The sequence below is a fragment of the Simochromis diagramma genome, unplaced genomic scaffold (genome assembly GCF_900408965.1).
Source record: "Simochromis diagramma unplaced genomic scaffold, fSimDia1.1 OVJJ01000361.1, whole genome shotgun sequence".
NCBI lineage: Eukaryota > Metazoa > Chordata > Actinopteri > Cichliformes > Cichlidae > Simochromis > Simochromis diagramma.
This window is the reverse complement of record NW_024386860.1, coordinates 19,076,149-19,088,796: the sequence shown is the minus strand read 5'-3', so window position 1 is coordinate 19,088,796 and position 12,648 is coordinate 19,076,149. Positions and strand designations below refer to the sequence as shown.

Below are 12,648 nucleotides of genomic sequence, written 5' to 3'. Positions count from 1 at the left end.
AAAGCTTCATTGCTCCAGTTCAGGGTGAGCACTTCAGACGTGTCTACTCATGTTACTTTCAGCTGGAGCCACAAATGTCTAAAGAGGCTAAAAACGAAGGCAGCTGCTGAAAGTTAAAACGTTTAAAGTTCAAGACTTTAAAAGTCCAGTTCTTCTTTAAGCTTGTCTACCAGGATGTGGATGACTGTGCCAGAGGTTTCCCATCAGACCAACCTACCAACAAGAACACGACTCGCCTTAGTGCGGTGCGTCCTGAGAGCGCCACCTTTAGCTTTCACCACTCTCTTTCTGTTGTAGCGTTGTCATAGAAACGCAGAGCCATGTTTGAGCGCCGCCTGCTCAGACTGACCATACAGCTGCAGCTTTGGTTCAGAGGTGGACTTTGGTGTGAGACTGGAGCTGGTTGGACTGGATGTTGATTGGTTAGATCATTGTTTATAATTGGACGTGGTTAATAGATTTTGTTGGACATTGTTTATGAGGTATTGGCTTGTAGTTGGACTCTGTGCTGTTACGATTGTCTCGGACAGTTTTCTGGCTGGTTTTTGACTGGCTGGTCACTGTTGTTGGTTTTGGCTGATGTTGGACTGGTTTAGTACTTCATACAGGGTTGGATTGTTTTGGAGCGATTCTGGGATTTTACTGGGATTACACACTGACTGTAATCCCAGTAAAAGCCGGTCAAGCAGTTTTCTTATAGTTCACAGGCGAAAGCAGAAGTCCTGGATTCAGATGAGTCATTTATTATCCCGTGATCTCGTAAAGACTAACCTTCACTCGTCTGCGTTGGCCCTTCACACACACATGCACACACAGACACACTAAGCAAGCACACAGCGATTCCTGGAAAGTAAGGCATGACCTCCCAGGAACACGTAAACTTCCTGGGGTCAGTGTGTGAGCGCTGCAGGTGTGACTCATGTTGTGAGGACATAGATGTGTTTACATGGTCACATTCTGCGGTCCTGAGTTCCTCGTGGAGACAAACTCGTAAATCATTACATGTTAAAGTCACGGGGAGGTTAGGGTTGGTCGAGCTGAAGTTAATGTTAGATCGGATTTCCAGGAAGAAGACATGACTGTGCGTGTGTGTGTGGTCCACATATATTTATGATTTTTTAATAAGCTGACATTAAAACAGCAGGAAAGCTCGCTGTCCAATCAGCACGTCTCTCTAAATGTCATCCTTGGACCGCCGCTCGCCCTCCGTGGACCCGCGCCTCATTGTTACGTGACAGCCAATCGCAGCAAAGATTATGCTTCATGAACATCACTTAGTCCATGTTTTTATCGTCTCGTTGTATCTACGCTGCAGCATTACTTTTATTTTCTCAGCATTACTTTATTATGGCTTATTATTTATCGATCGCTTGTATTGATCTGAGTGTGCTCTGTTAAACAATCTCAGGGGCTGCACGGCCCAGTTTAAGATAAAGAAGGATTATTTTGAACCGTAATCATGCAAAGCTGCTCACGATGGGTGTCCTTAGCTGAATGTGCTGTTCATGTTTTTGAGTTTTATTGGTTCTGTTTGTTTGAAATGTTTCTTTGTTCTTTCCTCCTGAAAGCATCAGAAATCAAAACTTTGTCTTTTGAAGTCAGCAGATAAGAACACAAGAGACCGAAACCCTGAAAGGACCCATAAAACCTCTGTGGACAATAAAAGGATCCAATAATGATTTAAAGCAGCACTTTTATAAACCAGCACCATAAAACACGTCTCACTGTGATGAATCCTTACCTTTAGATCAGAGTCTGGCTCATCGTTTCTAAGTAACACATGAAAACATCATTCTTCCGAAGCCTGAAGGTCGGAGGAAGATTGTGGTTCCAGGAAATGGCATGAGAGCTCGCGACCTCCACGCCATCATCAGCCCACAGCCTGACCTCTGCACTCCACCACCACGCGTTTGTTCGCTCTGAGCTCCAAACGCTAAGTGCTGAAGGGAGGGTGGGGTTACACCCAGGGTTTACGGGCATGTGATCGATGAGCGCCATCGTTTCCCTGCGTGGCTTTTGCACATACAGGAGCTAAGGTGTGGGTGTGACAGCTGTTGTGGCTTTAACCCTGTGAGTTCAAAGGTCGGGGTCATGACCCCCGAACCCGCTCCATGGCTTCTCAGTCTGGTGTAAATTTAAAAACAAATTGTAGTTGTTGTTTCTCAGCTTCTGTGATAGTGTTCACGTCTGAGTGTGGGTCCCCTCCGCCCCGGCGTCCCGGAGTACCAGCCGAGACGTCATGGAGACGATGGAGAGCCTCACAGCCGTGCTGAGTGTCATTTACCTCTGTTTTAATCCCTTTGATCTGTTGCTTCCTCCATGCTCGACCTCTACAACCAATCAGCTCCCTCCTAAACTCTAATGGCTTTGTTTCTATGGCGATGGTTCATCTGGGTGGTTAGCGCCACTCAGCCCCTCTTCAGCGTGCACACTCGCTCTCCTCCTGCTGATTGTCTGTAATTAACGTCTCCTGTCTGTGTTACTGTTTTCATGCACGACCTCCTCTCTCCTCAGTCTTTGCTTCCTGTTGTGTTTCCTGCTGTCATGTGTTGGATTTTGGGGGACGGATCGTTCGTATGAACTCATGCACCTCTGCGCTCTGTTCTCCAGCTGAACATCGATAACCTCACCAGTGTTAATAAGACCATTTTATCAGGTAACCTGTACCTGCCTGTTGGGCTGTCCTGCTGCCAGCTGTGCCGGTTCTGGAAGCTGAAACCTGAGAAGTTTGAAACGTCTGTAAAGTCCAATTATTAACACCAATAAAAATAATAATGATAATAACATGTATGTTACTCCGTGCTGTCATCTGCACACGGAGGCCTGCTGCTCGAGCTTTCTGTTTGTCAGTCATCTCTGCAGCTGTCGGGCGTTTCATTTGGATCTTTGACTTTTATGTTTTTCCCTCCTGCAGCTGGGACCCGTTCAGATTGTTAGAGTGTGGGTTCAGTGAGGTTCTGGTCTGTTCCACTTCGCTTTCATCTGTTCCTCTGTCAGTTTAGACTCCTAGCATAAAAAAACAGAACCTTCACTGACGGACGAGCTTCTTCTTCCTGTCCATCAGTTGTTAACTTAATTGATTCCACGCCTGGTTTTGCTTTTTTCTTCATCACTAACAGCCCAGGAAAAGCAGCTGAAGAGAGAAGCCTATCAGGGGGTCGGACATATTTGTAGTTTTTAGTCTGTAGTTTGTAGTTAGTGTCAGATTTCTGCTTAAAAGATGAAAGTTTTCATGAAGGATGAACTGAGTGTTTATTGATGACGGCTGCTCAGAGGCTGGTTAAAAAACGATGATGGCGATGGTGTTGGTGGTGATGAAGGTGATGGTGTTGGTGGTGATGAAGGTGATGGTGTTGGTGGTGGTGCAATAGAATTCCCTTAGGCGGTGCAGCAGGTGGATGGTGGTGTGAGATGCACTCAGGTTTATTAGGAGGAAATGATGTGAATTATGTGAAACTCATGAAGTCGTTCTTCCATCGTTTCACCGCGAACAGCTTTAACCTTCAGACGAGGAGACGCTTCACCTGTGTACCTGTGTGCTTCTCCTCAGGTGTGACAGGGCTGCTCCACCTGGATGAGAGCGGGGATCGAGAGACCGACTTTGCTCTGTGGGACATTGTAGACACCAACAGCACCACCTTCCAGGTGAACACACTAAACACAGACACAACAGAAACGTGCTGGTTGTGTCCTCGCAGGCTCCGACTCAGCGCTCAGCGTTTTAGTGACCTTGAAAACATAAACTAGAGTAACGAATGTTAGAACGTCTGCGCGAATCCAGCGACGTTAACCACACCTCCTCCTCCTCGCAGATCGCTATGGTGTACAGCACCACTGAGGAGCATCTGACCGCCATACCTGGAACACACCTATACTGGCTGGGCGGAGCCCCTCCCCCTGATTTTCCTGTCTGTGGCTTCAAGAACGACAACCAAGTCTGTCTCGCAAGTCAGTATGCCAAAGATCAGTCTGAGGTCAAAGTTCATATGCACTGGTTCTTATGAGCACTCAAAGCACCTCATTCACACACACACACGTAAGTGCTTCCTATCTAGCATTCTCACACACACACACGTAAGTGCTTCCTATCTAGCATTCACACACACACGTAAGTGCTTCCTATCTAGCATTCACACACACACACGTAAGTGCTTCCTATCTAGCATTCACACACACACACGTAAGTGCTTCCTATCTAGCATTCACACTCCGATGGATACATCAAGAATGGGATCGAACCAACAACCTTCACGATTAGTAGGTGACCTGTGCTACCAGCTGAGCTACAGCCCAGATCAGGAAGAACTCGTTTTAAAATAGTTTGGTCCTGATGGTCCTGATGGACCTGAAGGTCCTCATGGTCTTGATGGTCCTCGTGGTCCTGAAGGTTCTGATGGTCCTCATGGTCCTGATGGTTCTGGTTCTGAATCGTGAGATCACATAGTGTGTCTGTGGGTTAATAACAGTCTCCTCCTCTCTCTGTCAGAGACCATCACCATCTACCAGATGGTCTCCATCGTGGTCTTCTTCTTCTTCATCTTGATCCTGACCATCGCCATCTTCATCTACAGGTGAGAGCTGCTGCAGTTCCAGCACCTGGTCATGTGAGGGCAGTAGCATGTGGAGTGATCGTGCTACATCACCACACGATCAGGTTCTTTGGTGCGCTCAGAGAAGAATGATTTAGAATGAGTTTGTACTACTGAGCGTGTGCGAACTGTAATCAGGCAGACTGTGTCTGACCGTCTTTGAGCTTCACCTGGAGGAAGATGAAGGTGAGTCACTGAGGAAGAGTGTTTGTGCTGCAGGAGGATGAAGCTGGAGAAGGAGCTGGTAGCTCAGCTCTGGAGGATCTCCTGGGACGACATCCAGATGAGCGACCTGAACAAGGTGCTGCGGAGCGGCAGCAAGCTCACGCTGTCACTGGTAAGTGCGCGCACACTCCCACGCAGTGACGCTGGTTAAAGGTTTGAGGTGTACGTAAGGCTTCTGATGACAGGCGTTCTAATCGAAGGTAGATGTAAAGAAAGATGTGCGTCGAGCTCAGGTCGCCGTTACGTTTTAGACTAAACTGTGGAACAGAAAATAACGAGGCCTGAAATCAGCTCCGAGGAAACTCCCAGAATTCTTCTCGCTGTCTGTAAATCCGACAGACGCCTTCACAGTGAAAACACACTCCCACGAGCAGTTTATTAGGAACACCTGCACCATCTTTGATGTTGGAAAGGTGATGAGATGGGAAAGGTGAGGGCGGCACATTACTGGATGAGAGTCCAGGCTGCACCTAATATTCTGCTCTAGAGACGTGTCAGGGACACATGACAGGGCTCTAGAGTGCGACCAATTTGGTGGCAAATGCGACCAAATTTTTCAGTGGTGCGACTAAAAAAAAATATTTGGTTGCACCTGTGCGACCAACTGTTCGGGTAGCAAAAAAAAAAAAAAAAAAAATCTGCAACCTTCCCTGTGGTCAACAACAGACACACATTATGCCCCTATCGTGGATTAAACCAATCAGAGATAGTCAGGGGCGGGACCTCTCTGATTGGCCGTGGTCCAGTTGAAAGTGCAGGTGGAAGTGGGAGGTGAGTAGCTTGAATAAAGCGATATCGATTCATTAAATCCTGAATCGACTTTTAAATATAACTGTGTTTTGCCAGAAACGCCAGATTCTCAGATTAAAGCTCACAAAACCATTTCAACAACAACCAAACAGCAGATGAGAGCAGGTACACGGACTCCACACAAAGACGTAAACACAGAACGGACCGACGCATCAGAATCAGCTTTGTCTTTCTCGGCTTTCTCACCCGACGGCCCGTAGACGGACACGCTGTCGGAGCTTAGCGATCCTGATGCGTCCGGTCCGCGCTGTGATTACGTCTTTTTGCGCTGATTCTGAGCTGCAGGTTTTGTCTCTCCAACCAAAAGCAAACTGCGCTTCACATTTGATCAATGTCGCCATGAATTTTGCTGTTTTGCTTCCACAACTATTAAAATCACACTTCATGCACAGCTAGCTCTCTCTCTCTCTCTCTCTCTCTCTGTACTTCAGGAACAGTTTCCCGTCTCCAATCTCTGTTTTCTGTATTATTCATTCGCTTATTACCCACCAGTCTACCGTTGTTTACAGCGCTGTGGCTGCTGTCTTTTTCTTTTTTCATTTAAATGACCTCTGACAAGAAAGCCTATTTTTTCTGTTGTTCAATACTGAAGAAATTTAAACTTTATATGCAGAACATTGTAGAATATTTTTAAGGTTATCTGCTATAAAAAGCCAGACCAGGAAAATCTCCTTCATGTTTTTCTGTTTTATTCTCAGTTACTTTCACACAAAGGCATCTGCTGTGATGTTCACAATTCTGAAGAAGTCAGTACTGATAAATGATCAGAATTATAATATTTCTGACTGTCTGAGGCTAAGTTGAATCGAATCAGGACTTTGAAAACCGGAATCGAATGGATTATAGAAATCAGTGATGATACCCAGCCCTAGTGAGCAGCCTAGGCACGACAGAAGTGGATGTAGCTGTAATAGGAAAAGAACTATTGCTAACTTTTCTGTTAAGGCCTGATCCTTCTGAAATTCATAGCCAGTGCTCTGACACGGTGTCATCAATCTTTTAATGCTGAAAAAGCACAGTGTATCCAGAAAAACACATTATATTATATCAATTATTATAAAATTTGTGTGCGCCTAACTTTTGTGCTGGTACGCCTAACTTTTTAAAGTTAGGCGTACCGGTACGCCCATGGCAAAAAGTTAGTCTAGAGCCCTGCATGAGTATTAGGAACAGCTCCAGGGAGCAGATGAGTTGGCACACATGCTCCTAATAAAGTGCCGAGTGAGCGTACACGTGCGGTGTTTTTACACGATCGTTATCATCACCATGGTAATCCTTGGTGTGACGAGGATGATGAAAATGATGAAGGTCACACTGACTCTGAGCGTGTGTTTGTTTCCAGAGAGGCTCAAACTACGGCTCCCTGATGACCGGAGACGGGAATCTGCAGATCTTTGCAAAGACCGGATACCACAAGGTGTGTCCTCGCCCTCCTCACCCTCCTCTTCTTCATCACCCTCCTCATCCTCCGTCATCTCATCAAGTTCAGCATTTCAGGAATTTAAAAAAAATTCACATATAGAAAAATATTTTCACCAGAAGGAAAGAAAATGAAATCGTTGTTTGGGGATTGTAGTGTGTGATCGGCATAGAGGGGAGGAGTTAATCAGCCGTGCTCTGCCGTTCAGCGTGGACTCACCAGGGGGAGGGTCAGTGACCTCCTGCTCCCAGTCCGATAAAAAGGGGAGGCTGCGTCAGGAGGAAGAACAGCACAAAACTGCGGTGCTGCAGAAGAATATGTGGGTGGTGCAGGACGTGGGTGGGAACAGAGACGCGTGAAGTGGGTGGAGATGAGTGTCAGGGCTGCAGGGGTGAAAGAAAGGTTTGAAGATGGCGGCGAGAGCTGCTGCGAGGGATGGTTGGAGACGGTGGAGCCCGAGGTGGCGGTGTTCAGGTGTGCAGACCCTGCTGGGCCCTCTCACCTTCATGACCCACTGCAGGACCAACACGTGAAAGGGCGGGCCTTGTCCAAGTGCATCATGGGACTGTGATGTCCTGCTGTTTCATATTCAAACACTCTTACAGACTCTGCAGAGCGGCGCTGATTTCACCAGCGAGCGCCCCCCGCCATGGCAGCAGTGCAGCTGTGGGAGGAGCCAGTGGTGATGCATGCGCTTAGTTTAAGAGTTGAATTTCCTGCTGCTGAATGGAAATAACTGAGCTGTAGTCTGCTCCGAGGAAGCCGCCCCCCTCCTCCAATCAGCCGAGTGCTGTTTTCACCGCACTCATCAGTCACCACTTTGAAAGGTCAGAGGTCGTTGATTATTTCTTCAGGTCTTAAAGATGCCGCAGGTGGAAAAGCTCGTTATGAAGACAGGAGCCGTCCAATCACAGAGTTGCTAGTCTGCATCAGTATTTTATCCTGATTTGTTCTAGAACCACATAAACCAGATCAGAGATGCCGATCTGAGGTCCAGGAGGGGGCGATGCCTCTGAAGCCTGATTGGACAGAAGTCTATGCGGCGATGATCCTCCATGTTCTATCCTGATGGGTTTCTGGTCTCGGTCGCTGTTTCAGGTCTGACTGAAGAAAACAGGAAGTTCATGTTGGAGCAGAAGCAGGAAGCAGGGCGAGGGCTACCTGTGATCGATAAGAGCGCAGACGCTCTCAGAGTGTCAGTCAGATCACATATGTGTCATGGTAACATGGCGAACGAGGCTTTAACAATGTCGTTGTACATGAACAATAAAAATAAAGATTCAATTGTGTTTAAAGGGGGAGGAGCTAAAAGCTGCTTGTTTCAGACAGCGCACGAGCTGAGACACAGGATCAGACAAAGAAGGATTATTTCTGACAAAGATCATGTAAAGCTGCTCTAACAGTGCAGAAGGGAAAAGAGCTGGAAATGAGCAGAACACCTTCACATTTGTCATCATTACGATTAATGAGCAGGATCGCAGATCAGAAAGGTTCTCTGAGGAGAACCGGTTTAAGAACCAGAGCTGAGCAAAAGCATCAGCTGTGTTAGCAGCGCAGCATGCAGCTCCTCCCGTGTCAGGTTAGCTAAACGGCTAACGAGGACGATGAGAACAGGAGAGAGCGACGAGAACGAAGTGAGGCGTCTGCATCATGACACGTGTCACTGAAGGTCGCTGTTGTTGACTTTTGGTATGTTGCTCTTTGTTTTCTTCCAGGGGAACATCGTGGCCATCAAATACATCAACAAGAAACGCATCGAGCTCAACAGGAAGGTGCTGTTTGAGCTCAAACACGTGAGTGTCTGACACGTCACACGTGACCATTAGCAGCGGCTAAGCTAACAGCTCAGAGTGGCTAAGCGAACAGGAACATTTACTGTCTGCTTCCTGTTCAGTACCAGGCTCACCAGTACAGTACAGCAGCCAGCATGAGCTGCTCCCAGCAGGGTCAGTGCAGCTACAGTGGGGCCTTCATCATCCAAACATCCATTCATTTATTTCTCCCAGTTTACCCAGTTCATGGTAAACACGGTTCGGTCATTTTAATCCATACACTGCACACATTCAAGAAAATGTAATATTCAGCTAATTAAAAACAGACGATCTGTGTCACATGTTCTCAGGCCACACGTGGTTCCACGGTCAACTTCCTGTTATTCTTCTCCAGACTTGAGCTTCTGGATTTACATCACTGATGTAACGACCTGAACGATGTCCGGGTCAGGGTAATTCTAGGCTTCATGGTCTGGACCTGGACCTGGTCTGAGGAGGTCTGATGGGCAACGCTGTGAAATGTCCCTTCAGTCCAGGGGTCTCAAACTCGTGGCCCGGGGGCCACTTGCGGCCCACGTCAGCCCTGCTTGTATGTTGATGTGAAGACATCTAAAGCAGTTTGGCTTTTCTGTCGGAGAGGGTTTGTTTGTTGTTGCGTGAAATGTTAAAATAATTTCTCAAAATGATTGAATATGAAACCAACATGAGCAGAGAGCACAAACGTGAGGCTGTGTCAGCTCGGTGACAGAGGCACACTGACGTCTTTATTTTGTTACATATGAACACAGCGCTGCCACGTGTTGGACGCACAGAGAGGACTTCCTGAACGCTGAAGTGGCCATCCAATGAGACGACAGCAGTGGCAAACAGTGACGTTTGAGACGCCAGCTTTAGTCCGTTTCCACAGTGGGCGTCACCGAGGGCGGAGTCATGCTCCCCGTGTTTTCCTGTGAATTCAGCCTTTGAATGTTTCCGTCTGTGCAGATGAGAGACGTCCAGAACGAACACCTGACCAGGTTCATTGGAGCGTGCATCGACCCCCCCAACTGCTGCATCGTCACAGAGTACTGCTCCAGAGGCAGTCTGCAGGTACGGCTTTAAGGGTGGGGGTCAGGGTGACGGCGTCACGGCTGCGTCACGGCTGGTGCTGAGGAGATCTCGCCAAGGTCACCGCTGACAGGTTATTGGTTGTTTGTGTGTTCAGGACATCTTGGAGAACGACAGCATCACTCTGGACTGGATGTTTAAATATTCCCTCATTAACGACATCGTAAAGGTACGTTTCCATTTCCTGCAGAGTCTCTGCTTCGTTAAGTTTCTGCTTCCTGGACTGAAGCTCGTTAACGGCAGTTTCAGGGAGTGGAGTCGACGCGATGCATGTGGGACTCATCAAAGTGAAAGTACGAGGAGGAAGCGAGCAGGTTAACGAGGACAGAGGAGTCAAAGTTAGAGAGCTTTGGGGTCCCCGGTGTCTGATTGGATGATGGCAGGACTCAAAGTGAAGACAACAGTAATAAGTTACCTCCAGGTGGTGTTACCTGTGATAACAAACATGTTGTCAGTGCTGTCCTCCTCTCTGTGTCTGCAGGGCATGCTTTTCCTCCACAACAGCGTCATCTTCTCCCACGGTAAACTCAAGTCCTCCAACTGCGTCGTGGATAACCGCTTCGTCCTGAAGATCACCGACTACGGTTTGTCCAGCTTTCGGTCTGAGAGCGATGCAGCTAGCGACGCTCACGCCTACTACGCCCGTGAGTTGCAGCTCTCTGCCGTTAATCTGCTTTTCCTGAAGTCAGGCAGCGATGTTAGCAGCACGCTCCTCTCAAACTCTTTAATGTTAAACATGAAGAGGTTTCGATCTTAAGCTCAGGTCCTGAGATCTCTGTTTGTGCCGCCCTGCAGAGAAGCTGTGGATGGCTCCAGAGCTGCTCAGGATGGAGTGTCCCCTTCCTCAGGGAACCCAGAAAGGAGACGTCTACAGCTTCGGCATCATCCTCCAGGAGGTGGCGCTTCGACGAGGAGCCTTCTACCTGGAGGGAGACCCGCTCAGCCCTAAAGGTAGGTAGCTCTGAGGTTCCTGCTGCAGGTGTGCATCTTTAAAGGCTGATGGTGCACGTGCACACCTGTAGGTGTGCGTGTCGGGTCATACGATCGGCGTCGACCTGGTTTCAGATTAAGCCGCGATCCTGCTGGGATGAATCAGAGCAGAGAAGAAGAGGCTGAGCAAACAGCACGTCCACGCTGGTTCCTCAGCCGCCTCTCAGGTCATTTCTGCGTTCGCTCTCCAAACCACAGAAAGCGCTTCACGCTGCACGCTGAGCTCTGCTGCTGCACGCTCACAGAGCAGCTGGGGAGCAGAAGCTGTTTACCTGCTCTCTGCTCAGGTGCGTGCTCCGGCAGCGGCGAGCCTCATCACCACTAATGACCTGGCCTCTGATTTATTCGCACGGAGCACACTGGACGTTCCCGTCTCTGCGTTTCCGTTCATTAGGACTCGGCGTCTGTGTAGCCGGTCACCTCCGTCGCTCAGGTACGACCCGCTGTCGCCATGGGAACCTGCGTCATGCTGATGGGGTTGCTAACAGCACAAGTCTGAAAAGGATTTTGTTATTTATAAAGAAGTCAAATAAAGTGTGTTATCTCGACCACCTGGTTTACACCATAAACCGTCGCTGGGATCATCGTCGGCTGTTCTGTTTGTCTCGTACGGACGCTCGTGGTCACTTGTTTTACTGCACAGTCTGCTTTCAGTCACAGATCAAATCCATGTTTAACACCAGTTAAATGTGTCACTTTAAAGTTGCGTTAAACAGGATGGTGCTCGACACATTTCATGAAACATGTTTTTAACTCTGCTGACATTTTTACAGAGACATGGCCAAAGACTGTGCTGCTCATCCTCGAGCGGCTCACGTGTGCACCAACGCCAGCGCTCCACCTGAAATCACCAATGAGCTGGTAGTTTAAGGTTCACTGCGCTGAATGTGCTGAACTGTTTCTGTGCAGAGATCGTGGACCGCGTGATTCTGGGGGAGTGGCCCTGCCTGAGGCCGACCATCGACTCGCAGAGTGACCGCCCTGAGCTGGGTCAGCTGATGGAGCGCTGCTGGGCCGAAGAGCCGACGGAGAGACCCGAGTTCAACCAGATCCGAGTGCTGCTGCGCAAACAGAACAAGTAAGACCTGAAACCGCAGAGCGGACAGCGGGCAGTTTCAGGGTGGTGCATCAGTGACATCCTGTGGCCACACAGGGAACAACACCCAAAACTGCATTTGTGTGTTTACAGAGTGAAACATCTCCATCTGAAAGACCTGGATGGCCGCTAACTTTCTGCTTCTTCATTCAGATCAAACTGAGGTTATTGTACTCGGCCCTGAAAATCTTAGAAATATGGTATCTAAGCAGATTCTTACTCTGGATGGCATTACCTTGGCCTCCAGTAACACTGTGAGGAACCTTGGAGTCATTTTTGACCAGGACACGTCCTTCAACGCACATATTAAACAAATATGTAAGACTGCTTTCTTCCATTTGTGCAACATCTCTAAAGTTAGAAATATCCTGTCTCAGAGTGACGCTGAAAAACTAGTTCATGCATTTATTACTTCCAGGCTGGACGACTGTAATTCATTATTATCAGGAAGTCCTAAAAACTCCCTGAAAATCCTTCAGCTGATCCAAAATGCTGCAGCAAGAGTCCTGACAGGGACTAGAAAGAGAGAGCAGATTTCTCCTGTTTTGGCTTCCTGTTAAATCCAGAATTCAAAATCCTGCTCCTCCCATACAAGGTCTTAAATAATCAGGCCCCATCTTATCTTAATGACCTTGTAGT

General features: G+C 48.1%; 1 protein-coding gene across 2 annotated transcripts in view; it reads left to right on the top strand.

Moving 5' to 3' along the window:
- The window catches only part of LOC120733008 (atrial natriuretic peptide receptor 1-like), a 68,252-nt gene that overhangs the window by 47,073 nt on the left and 8,531 nt on the right, over positions 1 to 12,648 (top strand). For both annotated transcript variants that reach the window (XM_040030981.1, XM_040030982.1), the window contains exons 6-16: positions 3,551 to 3,645; positions 3,813 to 3,948; positions 4,487 to 4,571; positions 4,809 to 4,926; positions 6,967 to 7,041; positions 8,760 to 8,837; positions 9,801 to 9,905; positions 10,021 to 10,092; positions 10,405 to 10,567; positions 10,719 to 10,874; positions 11,823 to 11,991. In XM_040030981.1, coding sequence (XP_039886915.1) covers positions 3,551 to 3,645; positions 3,813 to 3,948; positions 4,487 to 4,571; positions 4,809 to 4,926; positions 6,967 to 7,041; positions 8,760 to 8,837; positions 9,801 to 9,905; positions 10,021 to 10,092; positions 10,405 to 10,567; positions 10,719 to 10,874; positions 11,823 to 11,991 — 1,252 coding nt within the window. The remainder of the gene's footprint in view (positions 1 to 3,550; positions 3,646 to 3,812; positions 3,949 to 4,486; positions 4,572 to 4,808; positions 4,927 to 6,966; positions 7,042 to 8,759; positions 8,838 to 9,800; positions 9,906 to 10,020; positions 10,093 to 10,404; positions 10,568 to 10,718; positions 10,875 to 11,822; positions 11,992 to 12,648) is intronic.